At 44.0% G+C, this 14,516-nt stretch overlaps 1 protein-coding gene across 1 annotated transcript in view; it reads left to right on the top strand.

Annotated features, from left to right (window-relative positions):
* Nucleotides 1-2,575: 2,575 nt before the first annotated feature.
* The window catches only part of LOC120916456 (carcinoembryonic antigen-related cell adhesion molecule 16-like), a 40,690-nt gene continuing 28,749 nt past the window's right edge, over nt 2,576-14,516 (top strand). The window contains exon 1 of the mRNA XM_040327430.1: nt 2,576-2,843. Coding sequence (XP_040183364.1) covers nt 2,798-2,843 — 46 coding nt within the window. The 5' untranslated portion in view covers nt 2,576-2,797. The remainder of the gene's footprint in view (nt 2,844-14,516) is intronic.

Below are 14,516 nucleotides of genomic sequence, written 5' to 3'. Positions count from 1 at the left end.
CCGATCACCTTCTGGGGGAAAAAAAAAAAAGTCCAAAGACTTGGAGAGCTGCATTTGACCCCTGACCCCAAATGGCCCCTTGGGGTCAGGGGACCTGGGCAGATGCCCATTTTGATTATATTAAATCTGCTACTGTGTAGAGCAGTGTTAAAGGGTGGAGCATTAATATTACACTGAAGGCAAGGGTTAGTTAGCAGGGTCTGGTATTAAGCAGTTCATTAAGGGGTAAATGTTGGGGTATAATGCTAGGCAAAACTGTTTGCTTTATATGTGTGCAAAAAAAGTTTTAAAGTGTATATAAAACTCTAACAATGAGTGTTTGTTTCTGTAATATAATTGCGAGGAACAGAGCTCGGATCACAGAAGCACAGAGCGGCGCTATAGCGAAGGTATTTGGCACAATTATATTACACAAACACACACATTGTACATTATATACTACTGTAATAAAGGGGTTTATAGGATTTTACAAGCATTTTAATTCCGTTCACACTGAGGATTCCTGTCAGGCAAGGAAAGAGTGGGGGAGAGAAGACAGCACATTACATGGTAAGACCTACCCCAAAAATAAGCCCTACTGTGTCTTTTGTTGCCATAATTAATATAAGACCCGGGCTTATTTTTGGGGAAACACGGTATATGTGTGTGTATGTGTATATATATAAAATTATTATTTTTTTCATATGAAATTTATTGTAAAACTAATGGTTTACACTTGATACTCACCCTCCTCTGTGTATTCTCGTAATGGATAGGTTTTTCCAAACTTCCTTAGTCAAATATTTGTTGGATGTAATATGTAATGTGACTGTCTTATTTATGGTCTTTTTTCTCATACAATATCATAGTACTTGACAAGATCTGAAGCCCTAACGAAGCAGGTCAGCATGCGAAATGCCTTTGCTACAAAAAAAATCGTATCTCAAGCCCAGGACAACTTCATCCTGGACAACTTATGTGATAACTTGTTTTTAAACAAACCTTTTTTAGATATTGTGTATCGCTTTAATTAAAGACATGTGAAATTGCTTTTAAAATAAGTGGTTAGTGTTTATTACACCCAAAAACGTAAATGTAAAATCCAAAACAGTGTTGTATTCCTATGTTTGTCCCTATAGGGATGGTTCCTCCTGAGGGTAACAATTGGTTCACTCTATCCCCACATTTGATTTATTAACCGCTTCCTGACCGCTGCACGCATATATACGTCGACACAATGGCACTCCTGGGCAGAAGGACGTATATATATATACATCCCCTTTGAGGAAGCGCCATTGTGCGCCGCGAGCTCCGTGAACCTGACCGCGGGTCCCGCGGACTCGATTGCCGCTGCCGAGCGATCGTCTCACGGAGAAATAGAGCAGGGAGATGCTAATGTAAACAAGCATCTCCTCGCTCTGTCTAGTGACAATGACACTGATCTCCGCTCTGTGTAATCGAAGCGGAGATCAGTGTCATGTCCCACACAGCCCATCCCCCCTACAGTAAGAAGGGCACACTTAACCCCTACAGCTCCACCTAGTGGTTAACCCCTTCGCTGCCAGTGTCATTTTCACAGTCATCAGTGCATTTTTATAGCACTGATCGCTTTAAAAATGACAGTGGTCCCAAAAATGTGTCAAAAGTGTCCGATGTGTCCGCCATAATGTTGCAGTCGCGATAAAAATCGCTGATCGCCTCCATTACCAGTAAAAAATATTAATAAAAACGCCATAAAACTATCCCCTATTTTATAGACGCTATAACTTTTGCGCAAACCAATCGTTTTTTTTTACCAAAAATATGTAAAAGAATACGTATCGGCCTAAACTGGGGGAAAAAACATTTTTTATATATATTTTTGGGGGATATTTATTATAGCAAAAAGTTAAATATATATTTTTTCAAAATTGTCGCTCTATTTTTTGTTTATAGCGCAAAAAATAAAAACCGCAGAAGTGATCAAATACCACCTAAAGAAAGCTCTATTTGTGGTAAAAAAAAAGGACGTCAATTTTGTTAGGGAGCCACGTCGCACGACCGCGCAATTGTCAGTTAAAGCGACACAGTGCCGAATCGCAAAAAGTGGCCGTCATTTACCAACAAAATGGTCCGGGGCTGAAGTGGTTAACATTGCTGACTGTCCCAGTACCACATCTAATATCTACTGTATAAATATACATAAGTTCTGAACCAGACAGTCAGACTTTAGGAGGTACGAGGCACTAAATGCGACAAATCTTAAAATCAGTTTTATAACAATGCATTTACAATAATTTTAAAGATAATTCATTGCATTTTTTTCTTACACATGATATGTGATTCCAATAGTGTAGGAATTATAATATTAAAAATGGTGGATTATTATATGTGATTCCAAAAGTGTGGGAATTATTATATTAAAAATTGTGGATTATTATTTGAAGTTAGAAGCTGATTGGCTACTATGCACATCTGCACCAGATTTTGCACTTTCCAGTTTTAGTAAATCAACCCTATTGGGGGGGGGGGGGGAGGGTATCCGTTCCCCTTTTCTCTAGAAAGAAGGCTGGTTGCAACAACTGGTGATTTGGAAGAAATACAGGATTTCCTCTTATTGCATGATTCATATATTGCTCTTCCCAGTACAAAGACGGTCACACAGACACAGAAGACCGAGACATCCAATAAACATAATTGGAAATTTACAGATTTAGTAATCCTAAAAAGGAATCCAGGAAGTCGGAGGAGTCCGAGAATCATTCAGATCAAGACGGTGACAGGATCAGAGGGAAGGAAACGATTGTTATTTAAAGACTCAGTTTGTGGACGGGAGAGAATGATCTTCAAACATCACCAGTTTGGCCCCTGGGCTGCTGTGTCAGGTAAGACTAGCAATGGACACTCACTGAGAATGGAAGGAGATGTTCTCATTCTTCATTGCATTGCTGCAGTGCTGGTACCGGCTGTAATTGTCTTATTAACTTGCCTGGGATATATGATTAATGGACTAATAAATTGGACTTTTGGCGGTACAGGTAATTAATGTAAAAGATCTATAAATATTTATTTTGTAAAAAATGCATAAATAGAAACTTAAAATGTGATACAATGAAACTTATATACGATCCAAGTTGAATAGTAGTGACTAACGGATCTAATAAAATAAAAGTGCCTCAGTATCTTACATAAGTAAGTGAGTGTAAATACTTGATGGGTAATAATAATGATATGCACCACTAAACTAAGAGTAATGCAAAGTGTAGTGTGACTATCAGTCACAGAAACAGTATAACACTAGGTGCACATAGTGAATAATCAATAAATAATAAATAAGCAAGCAGTGAGTATTAATAATAGCCGCCTATCAGCAATGAAAATGCTGGATCTCAGACGGTAGTGCTGGGTGAGTAACCCAAAAACATATACAAAAATATCGCAATGAAAAAAATATAAATAAAAATGAGAAAAGTTTATAAATGAAAAACATAGGATTATTAGTCCAGTGTAAAGTCAGTCCAACAATACATCAATAATCCACATGTGATTGATCAATTATCAGAGATTAGTGAAAATGTTCGTGGATAAGTGCACCCAGTCTGGGTGAGTGATCAAAGTATGCGATAGTGAAGCTTCACGCGGTGATTCCGGTGCTCCCCCTCCTGGGTCCCCACTCACCAGAGGCACTCACCCCTGCAGGGGTAAAGTGCATAAGTATGTATAGTCTCCAGCAGCTCGGCTTTCACCTCCTTGGGTCCTCTGGGTAAGTGTTCTGGTCCAGCTGATTCGGGTCCTTTAGTTATCCAGGTTCCTCCAGGAGAAAAAATAATCTCTCATAGCGTTCAAATCCAGGGGTATTTCATTTGCACTGCCACTAATAGTGGCGTGAACAAGTAGCAGGTAAATACAAAAATATACGAATAAAAATAAAAGTTAAAAAATAAAAATAAAAGGCTGGAACCAAAGTTCCAATACAGAGTTAAAATAAAACAGATAAAAGCAAGTGGACGGCTATCTAAACGATAGCAGACCTCCCAGCACAGCACTCGTTACCGGAGGAAATGTCAGAACCAGCCTGGGAACGGCGTGCGTTCCACTGACAGTCAGCTGGTTAACCCGGAAGTGCGTGTATCCGCTTTACGCACGTTTCGTTAAGGTTACGTCTTCTGAAGCGGGTACACGCATCCCTCGGTGGGTGATTTAAATAGCAAGTGTCATCATGGAAACGACCCTCCCACTGTGCACTAACGTCCAATCCAAGAATTTGTATGGGGATCCCCGTCCAATCGTGCTCGTTTGGGATATCTCATTGGGTGTCCCTTGTTTACATGCTAACACTTGCTTACGAACTCGTACTATATACATTATATCAATGAAATTCATACATTAACAGACCTTATACATTAGTGAATGGCAAAGAGTGAATTATATGTCTCCATATGACCTGTATAAGTTATAAATTGTGGGGAGAACCACAGCGGGTCAAGTATGTAAGGCAAGCTCGATAGTGGACTATGTGTTTTACACATCGCCCATAAAAATGGTGTATTATATCAACCAGGTTAGAAGAGAAGTGACAGATCGTATTAGTGGAATATCTGGTACATAATACCAACCAGTATAAAGGAATGATGACAGAGCATATTAGTGATGTGGTTACATATATTATCCTGATGCGTAAGGCAATCAGAATATATGATAACATACTAAGGTGCCAACTGGGGAGTCCTACATGGGTAGACAAAAGTAAATTCAATATAAATTATATTGGCTCCCTTATTGGAAAAGGGGTGCACTGGCTTCTGCATATAGGCAGGGGGCGTCCCAGGCATGCCCCGTATCAACGCCCCAGTGGAGGGCGCGTGGAGGGATAAACATACATAGGTAGGTAGTATGTTTAGTAATAGAATGTAACTAAAATATGGCAAAGAGTATATTACAGATATATATATATATATGGTAAGAATAAGTAATAAGATAAAAGGCATTAAGCAGTACTGCGTAATCAGATTAAACCTAAATGGGTTTGCCTTCAGATACAAGGATAGAACTAGGATAGCGTTGATGTTATAGCCAAGAGTCTGGGGGCGTTGGTTGATGTCAGTTTTCCAATGATCTCCCAGATAGGGGACAACATATTAATGTCGGGATACACCAAGTAGAGTGTGCCTTCATCTACTATAATTAGACCACTTGGCTGGTAGGAAACATGTAAGTATAACATGTTGATGGAGATCCACCGGGGAATACTTAAATGTATGGGGTGTCGGTGGTCAGATGGTAAGTCTCTCCATCATAGAGAATAAATAAAAAAATACACAAAAAATGCACAAAAAATGCAGAAAAGGTTACCGGCTAAAATACCATAGGGAGGCTGAAATGGTGGTATAATGTGTGGGATTTTTTTTTTATTTTATTTTTTATTTTTTTATTTATTCTCTATGATGGAGAGACTTACCATACTTCCCTTATTACTTTGATAAATAGAAACTTGTGTACATAATTTCATGAAACAGTATCAGCATATGGTATCAGTACATCTCAGGCCCCATACACACGAGAGGATTTATCCGCGGATACGGTCCACCGGACCATTTCCGCGGATAAATCCTCTCGAGGATTTGCGAGGATTTTGATCCGATGGAGTGTACTCACCATCGGATCGAAATCCGCCCTGAAATCCCATCGCGATGACGTGTCGCGCCGTCGCCGCGATGATGATGCGGCGACGTGCGCGACGCTGTCATATAAGGAATTCCACGCATGCGTCGAATCATTACGACGCATGCGGGGGATTGATTCGGACGGATTGATCCGGTGAGTCTGTACAGACCAGCGGATCAATCCGTTGGGATGGATTCAAGCGGATAGATTTGAAAGCATGTCTTCAAATTTTTATCCGCTGAAAATCCATCCCAGGGGATAAAAATCCGCGGAAACAGATCCGCTGGATTGTACACACCAGGGGATCTATCCGCTGGAGCCGGTCCGCGGATCAATTCCAGCGGATGGATCCTCTCGTGTGTATGGGGCCTTAAATGAGAGATAGATTTATACTTATACAGGTACATTAATGGCATAAAAGCACATAACGTCAAAAAGGTATAGAACTCATAGGGCCAGATTCTCAGTCGAGATACAACGGCGTATCTCCAGATACGCCGTCGTATCTCTGCGTTGCGCCGTCGTATCTATGCGCCTGATTCTTAGAATCAGTTACGCATAGATATCTGTTAGATCCGACAGGCATAAGTCTCTTACGCCGTTGGATCGTAACTGCATATTTACGCTGGCCGCTAGGTGGTGCTTCCGTCGAATTCCGCGTCGAGTAGGCAAATTAGCTAGATACGCAAATTCCCGAACGTACGCCCCGGCCGACGCAGTAAAGTTACGCCGTTTACGTTAGGCTTTTCCTGGCGTATAGTTACCCCTGCTATATGGTGGCGTAAGTGCGGCGTACCAATGTTAAGTATGGCCGTCGTTCCCGCGTCAAAATTTGAAAAATTTACGTCGTTTGCGTAAGTCGTCCGTGAATGGGGCTGGACGTCATTTACGTTCACGTCTAAACCAATGACATCCTTGCGACGCACTTTGGAGCAATGCACACTGGGAAATTCCACGGACGGCGCATGCGCCGTTCGGGAAAAACGTCAATCATGTCGGGTCACACAACATTTACATAAAACACGCCCCCCTGTTCCAAATTTTAATTAGGCGGGCTTACGCCGGCCGATTTACGCTACGCCGCCGCAACTTATGGAACAAGTGCTTTGAGAATACAGCACTTGCCCGTCTAAGTTGCGGAGGCGTAACGTAAATCGGATACGTTACGCCGCCGCAAAGATACGCGGATCTACCTGAATCTGGCCCTTAGTGTTTGAAGCTGAATCCAATATGCATAATAGTAGATCTTGCTTTTACTCTCGACATGTTTTGCATACAGGACGCTTCATCGGGAGCATAAATGTGGGTCAATCGAATCTCAAAGAGTCGATCCAACCACTGATTGTGTGGTAAGGAATGTACAATGTTTTGGACCTAACCAACCTCCCGGGCATGTGGTAGGTACTCGTTGTGTCTAAATGTATGGAGGTAAAAATATAGCACAAACTGTTGGTAAACAGTGTGTATGAACTGGGATCCCACTGGCAGACCTTGGACTGGAATGGACTCCAAATAGCAGATTGCCAACAGTAGAGGGGGGGTAACCACCTCAACAACTACCGACAGACAAATGGATCTGTCAGCAAGTAAGACAGTGTCTGATCATATCAAAGTTGGAGCAGCCAGAGAAAGAAACCAGCAGGTAACAGAGGTCCATGCATAGGCGCCGTGATCCCGTGTGTGACCCACCTTTATGCTCCTGATGAAGCGTCCTGTACGCAAAACATGTCGAGAGTAAAAGCAAGATCTACTATTATGCATTTTGGATTCAGCTTCAAACACATAGGGGCATATCCACGTACATCGGCGCATATATGCGTTGGGCGTAGCGTATCTCTGATACACTACGCCGCAACTTATTTTTTTTTCTTTTTAATCCTCAAAGAATGCGCGCCGTAAGTTACGGCAGCGTAGTGTATCTTTGGCGGTGTAAGGGCACGCCATTCAAATGGATGTGATGGGGGTGTGTTTTATGTAAATACGTCTTGACCCGACGTAAATGCAGTTTTTTTCCAACTGCGCATGCGCCGTCCGTGGGGGTATCCCAGTGCGCATGCTCAAAATTTAAACCGGAACAAGCCAATGTTTACGACGGTGACATCATTCTACGCAAAGCCCTATTCGCGAACGACTTACGCAAACGACGTAACATTTTTAAAATTCAACGCGGGAACGACGGCCATACTTAAAATTGGCTGCGCCTCATATAGCAGGGGTAACTATACGCCGTAAAAAGGCGAACGCAAACGACGTACAAAAATGCGCTGGCCGGACGTACGTTCGTGGATCGCTGTATCTAGCTAATTTGCACACTCAACGCGGAAATCAACGGAAACGCCACCTAGCGGCCAGCGTAAATATGCACCTTAGATCCGATGGCGTACTAAGACGTACGCCAGTCGGATCTAGCACAGCTTCAGGCGTATCTTGTTTTGTGGATACAAAACAAAGATACGCCGGAGCAAACTAAAAGTTACGCGGCGTATCAATAGATACGCCAGCGTAACTTCTTTGTGGATCTGCCCCTAAGAGTTCTATACCTTTTTGACGATAATTGCTTTTATGCCATGAATGTACCTGTATAAGTATAAATCTATCTCTCATTTTGTGTTAGATGTACTGATACCATATGCTGATACTGTTTCATGAAATTATGTACACAAGTTTCTATTTATGCATTTTTTACAAAATAAATATTTATAGATCTTTTACATTAATTACCTGTACCACCAAAAGTCCAATTTATTAGTCACTGTCTCGGGACGTTGGTACACTAAAATTAGTGCATTCACAGTGATTAGTCGCCCTGTGATTTTATGCAAGTCTGGCAAGACCCATTTAAATGCCTGGGATGTATATCCAGCTCAGGATCTGCAGTTTCAGACTGCCTGAAACCCGGACACATTATTCAGACTGGACTATGGCTTCCCAGCAGGGTTTCTTGCTGCAGTTTTCTAAGCTGAGAGCAGTGCCAGGACAAGGTCATCCAGTGCCCAGGGCGAAGATGCCAAACTGCGCCCCCTTTCCCTTAAAGTTAGGGTCAGGGTGCCCACCCCATCCCTGCAATAAACCATTGCGCCAGGGGCAGCCTCCGCTCCTGCCCACCCCTTGTCCCGGCCCTGGCTGAGAGTGTCTGCCACACTCTCTTTCACACTGCCCAAAGCCAACACTAACAACCCCCCCCCCCCCCCCCAAATACACACACTGGAGAGGTGAGAGGGCTTGATCTGCACCTCTTTGTCTGCCCACAATCCCCAGCGCTGTGCCTCAGGAAATTAGCAGCCTGAAGTCTCCCCCCTCCCCCCTTCTCTCTCCTGCCTCTGAGTGAGTACACTAAGGTAAATCAGGGTTCTCAGAAACGCCCCTTACATCAGAGTTCCCCTTTACATCAGAGTCCTCTCTGTACACCAGAGCATCCCTTATGTTAGAGTCCCCAGAGTTCTCCTTTACATCAGAGTCTGCAGAGTCCCCTCCTATGCTGCGTACACACGGTCCGAATTTCCGACAACAAATGTTCGATGGGAGCTTATTGTTGGAAATTCCGACCGTGTGTATGCTCCATCAGACATTTTGAGAGCTTGTTCTAAAATTTTCAAACAACAAAATCCGTTCCCGTAAATTCCGATTGTGTGTGGACAATTCCAATGCACAAAACTCCACTCATACTCTGAATCAATTACTAGACAGAAGCGCTCGGTCTGGTAAAACTAGTGTTCGTAATGGAGATAGCACATTCCTCACACTGTAACGGACTGAAAAGCACAAGGCTGAAGGGGAACTCTGTGGACTCTGATGTAAAGTGGGACTCTTGTGATTCATTTCATATGATTAGAAATGTTTTTTAATAGCAACATCTGTGCATAGTTTATCTATGCATAGTGTGAAAAAATTGCTGTGCGACGCTGAAGTGTTCGGGTTTGACTTGAAGAAAAGGTGGCAACCCTAGTTATGCTTTGGGGATGAAGTAACTGTACAAATACAGTTGAAGGTCCTAATTTGACAGGCTTGTAGGTGCAGGTGTATGGCCCAGAACACAGTGTGCACTCAGAGCCACTCACCCACATGTCAGATTAGAACAACCACTGCATTCCCAACAGGCGACTAAGAGAAGAGACAGAAGCGAGATATTGGCTGGAGGGAGCACAATAATCTGGCAAACAGGATGTGCAGAGACATGGATTAAATCAGGAAGTTCATGGGAGGAGCAAAGAGTTCAAGGTTCAAGACAAACAAGATTCAAGGCAGGATCATTCAATTAATTGTCCAGGGAACTGTCCAGTGTTCCAGGTGGCTCAGCAAGCAGAGAAATCGCCAAACACAGCAGAGGTCCCAGGTAGGGTGACCACATTTCACAACTGCCATTCAGGGACACCCCTCCTTCCAAAAAATCAGCTTGTGCTGTAACGAATCACAGCACAGTGATTGGACACAAGAGGCAGGATTTTCTCCAATCTTAAGCAGGGGGCGGGGGATTGTGCTACTCCAGGCATTCTCGGCCAGGACAAGTACTGTCAGTGAGTAAAGCGGTGATGTGGCGGCCTTTTTTGGGGGTATCAGCTTGGCCCAGGGGATGGCTTTGTCAGTTTCATTCCGGGACACTGTATTATCCTGGAATAAAGGTGACGGGGACAGACCTGCAAAATGCGGGACTGTCCCGGGCAATCCGGGACACGTGGTCACCCTAGTCCCAGGTTCAAGTTCAGGCCCTGACACTCTGTCTGACCCAAGATGGTCGCCAGAGTCACATGGGACAGCAGCATCCAATCACATTGCTTCCAAATGACCAAAGAACCCTGTTCCTTCTGACTTCCTCTCCATCTGCAGTGCCATTGCAGATAGCAATACACCAATGTCAAGCACAATGAATGCCTTAACAACAACAGGTGCTTATAGAAATTAAATTGTTTGATGGAATAGTAAATGAACAATGAAAGTTCCTGGACTGATCATGAGGGGCTCACAGACTGAGGTATAGGATCGAACAATCTGATATTGCTAAAGGGCACAGGATCCATCAGTATTGATCCTGGCATTGGGGGGGGGGCACGTAACTTCTCACACCTCTCTTGGCCAAGGAGCTGGGTGATAGTAGAGGCTGTCAGGCCGATGGTGATCACAGGGAGGGAGTGTGAAAGCTGCATGCTGATAGGACGAGGGGGGGAAACAGAATTGTAATGTGATAGCCCAAGAGAGAGTGGATGCCTGCTGACACTCTCAGTCCTGCTGGTTGGGGGAGAAGGAAGCCTATCGTGGACGATGAGCAGCACGGGTCTCCATCAGAGGGAGGAAGCACTGATCTACAAGACTCTGGTCCGGCTGCAACTGGAGTTTGCTGTACAGTTCTGAGCACCAGTCCTCAGGAAGGATGTACTGGAAATGGAGAGAGTCCAGAGAAGGGCAATAAAGCTAATAAAGGGTCTGGAGGATATTAGTTATGAGAAAAGGTTGCGAGCACTGAACTTATTCTCTCTGGAGAAGAGACGCTTGAGAGGGGATATGATTTCTGTGATGAGACGCTCGCTCGCTTCCGCTCTCCCGACACTCCTCTGCTACTATTGAGTCAGCTTGCAGATTGCAACGTCTGATGGTTCGGTCATCCAAGGCTCCGGGATCCGAACTACAGCTATGTGCCGTTCGGGATCCATTAGAATAAAACACCAGGCAGGCTGTATGTATGTTCAAACAGGACTCTCTTTAATGGCAGCATTCTGCTGGTTATATACAGTTTACAAGCTTATCATCAATCAAAGAACAATGAAATCTCCACCCCCTTTTCACACACTGGGGCTTCCATACAGATTTTAGGTAGACACTCTGGTGCCGACCCTGACAAGACACATTTCTTTAGATAATGACATCAGTAAAGTTAATTACTAATTGTAACAGAATACGTTATCTAGACAGCTTGGCTCCGCATATAGAAGAGGTAATTACAGCGTTATATAAGGTACAACGAAGCAATCAGAATAATTAACATGAGCCAATTATCTAATCATTTAGCCTGACGAGGTGACTAGGCGTCTCGTCTGCAATTCCCCACTATACAATACACATACAATGAACTTCAATCACATTCTAAAAGACATTTAGTTGAGGTAATTATCTCCCAGAGACGTCCCGTCTCTGACAACAGCTATTCACCTGCAGAACACAATAAAAGGGTATTTCACAAGCCGGCTCCACTTAGCATTTCAATAGCCTGAGCTAAGCATTGAAGGGTCATCGTCCTATTGACCTAGTCAGGACAAAATAAACCACTTGTAATATGTCCAGTATCTCCTGCAATGAACTGTCAGTAATGTCCCATCTTCTGAAATACATGAATTAGGATTTCAAGTAGAAACACTCCAGCACTCCAAGGTCCATGACAATTTCAATTTATAAATACTGTACTGGTGACCCCACAATAGGTATAACACTTTTTCATAGAAGGGAGTCGAACAAGACACGTGGCCACTCTTTAAAATTAGAAGAAAAGAGATTTAACTAAAACCATTAGATAAGCACCTTTACATCATAGATTTTCACACACAATTTCTACATTACAGATGCGTTTCTGTGTGAGTGTTTTTGATGCATTCTAGTGTTTTTTTTATGCATTTTTGATGCGTTTTTCCCTCTTTGTTTTCTTAATTTTAGTTGAGGAAATGTGCGTTCCAGTGCGTTTTTCATGCGCTTTCCCACGTTCCAGATAAATTCCATACAGATGTAGCGGTACTCCCGCAGGAGCTGCTGATTAGTTTTGGGTCTACTCTCTGACCTATCAGCCCCTTTAAGTGGCTCGAACCCTCCCTTGACACAACAGGCAAATGCAAATGTATTGTGAGTCCCACATTTTGCTAGGACCACAATAACACATGTAAAATACACAATGACATGCAATAATGTTGTTACCTTCTTCTGCATGCAGTCCTCAGGAGCAAACACACCTCAAACAATCAATATAGTAAACCAAGGGTAACTTTACTTGGAAGGGAAAAAAAAAGATAAAAGAGCAAACAGCAGTTTACAAATATATACATATATATATATAGCTGACTCTGCAAGGGCCCTTGCAAGAGTCAATAAGAGCAAAACTAAAGTGTTAATGTTATCAAATCTGCAAGTAGCTATAAGTAGTCTATGCTCGCGAGCTCCCCCTAGTGGGCAATTCCTTTAAGTACAGTTGCTGGTAATCTCAATTAGGCCTGGCCCAGATAACTTCAGATAGTTCCTCAGTGCTGAAGTCTATTGTAGATACGTTGGTGCACTTTAACTTATTTGTAATCCAAAGGGTTCTCTAATCAATGAAATAATGTAGAACAATAAAAAACAGTAACTTTAATTGTGCAAAGTATCTGTGCACTCCTTCCTGGGAATATACTTCCAATTAGACTTGAGGCCTATACACACGTAACTGTATTGAACTGAACTAGTGCTGTGACACACTTATTGTTTCTCCCGGTATAATTGCCTATTAATCTCACAATATCAGTCCCCAAAGCAGTGTGGAACTTAGGCCTATTTGTAACTCAGTTCAGCTTAATGAAGTTTTCTCCAAGGAACTACAAGTTCCAACAACACTGTGGTAGTAAGTCTAATGTAAGGCCGCGTACAGACGAGCATACATGTACGATGAAACCGGTCCGCCGGACCGTTTTCACCGTACATGTCTGCCCGGGGATTTCTGTATGGTGGCTGTACTCACCATCATACAGAAATCCGCGCGTAAACAATACGCGGGGCGTGTCCGCGCCGTCGCAGCGACGATGACGCGGCGACGTGGGCAGCCCTGCCAGTTCAATGCTTCCACGCATGCGTCGAAGTCATTCGACGCATGCGAGGGATGGCGGGCGCTCGGACATGTACGGTAGGTCTGTACAGACGACCGAACATGTCCGAGCGGGCAGGATTTCAGCGGGCTGTTTTAAAACAAGTCCAGAAATATTTGCCCGCTGGAAAAAGGCCCGGCGGGCAAATGTATGCTGGAATCCTGTCCGCTCAGGCCTACACACGACCGAACATGTCTGCTGAAACTGGTCCGCGGACCAGTTTCAGCAGACATGTTCGGTCGTGTGTACGGCCCATAAGAGTGTATCAAGCAACTGTGGGTGGCTGCCCTGTTCACTATACTGGGCCTGGAAGAACTGGAAACCTCCGCTCCGGCTGTCCCTGGATCCTGCTTTCAGTCAACACAAGCACGCTGCTTAGCTTCACTGGATGGCTGGAACCCGCAGATGTCTCTGGATCCTTCTTGATCCTGTCCTTCTGTCTCTTCAGCTCAGGGATGTGACACAGGATCGCTGGATGTTCCTCCCCACAGTGTTGTAGGCCACGCTCTCTGGATCACCTCCTCACAGCTCCCTGTAGGCTAAGGTGACCAGATTTTTAAAATGAAATACGGGGACATATTCTTTCTTTATTAGTAATGGCAACAATCAGCGACTCTCTGCCCGTCGTCGCCCGCCTCACAGCCTGTCAAGTCTTAGGGGCATGAAAACGGAACATACATGGGTCCCTATGTGATTACGGGTGTCAGCGGATGAACATCCACTGACACCCGTAATTTGTCCGCCTCCGCAAAGATCCGCATTTGCAGACAGAAGAAATCCTATTTTTCTTCCGTCTGCCGGACAGGATCGGATGAACACGGACATACGGTCCGTGTTCGTCTGATCCCCCATAGGGGAGAGCGGAGGAAACACAGGGCGGTCCCTGCACAGTGTGCGGGGACCGCCCTGTCAGCTGCCAGCTCAGTGGGGATTTTACGGAGGATCCTCGCTGAGCAAAGTGGACACATTACTGATCCGCTCCGTGTGAAAGGGCCCTTACTCTTTGGGCCCCCGGCTACTACTGGATGGAAAGCGGAAGAAGATCACTCCGCCAGGGAAAGCAAGAGATAGGCAGGTGGCTGG

The sequence above is a fragment of the Rana temporaria genome, chromosome 10 (genome assembly GCF_905171775.1).
Source record: "Rana temporaria chromosome 10, aRanTem1.1, whole genome shotgun sequence".
In the NCBI taxonomy this organism is placed as follows: domain Eukaryota; kingdom Metazoa; phylum Chordata; class Amphibia; order Anura; family Ranidae; genus Rana; species Rana temporaria.
This window is presented reverse-complemented; position numbering and strand designations above follow the sequence as displayed.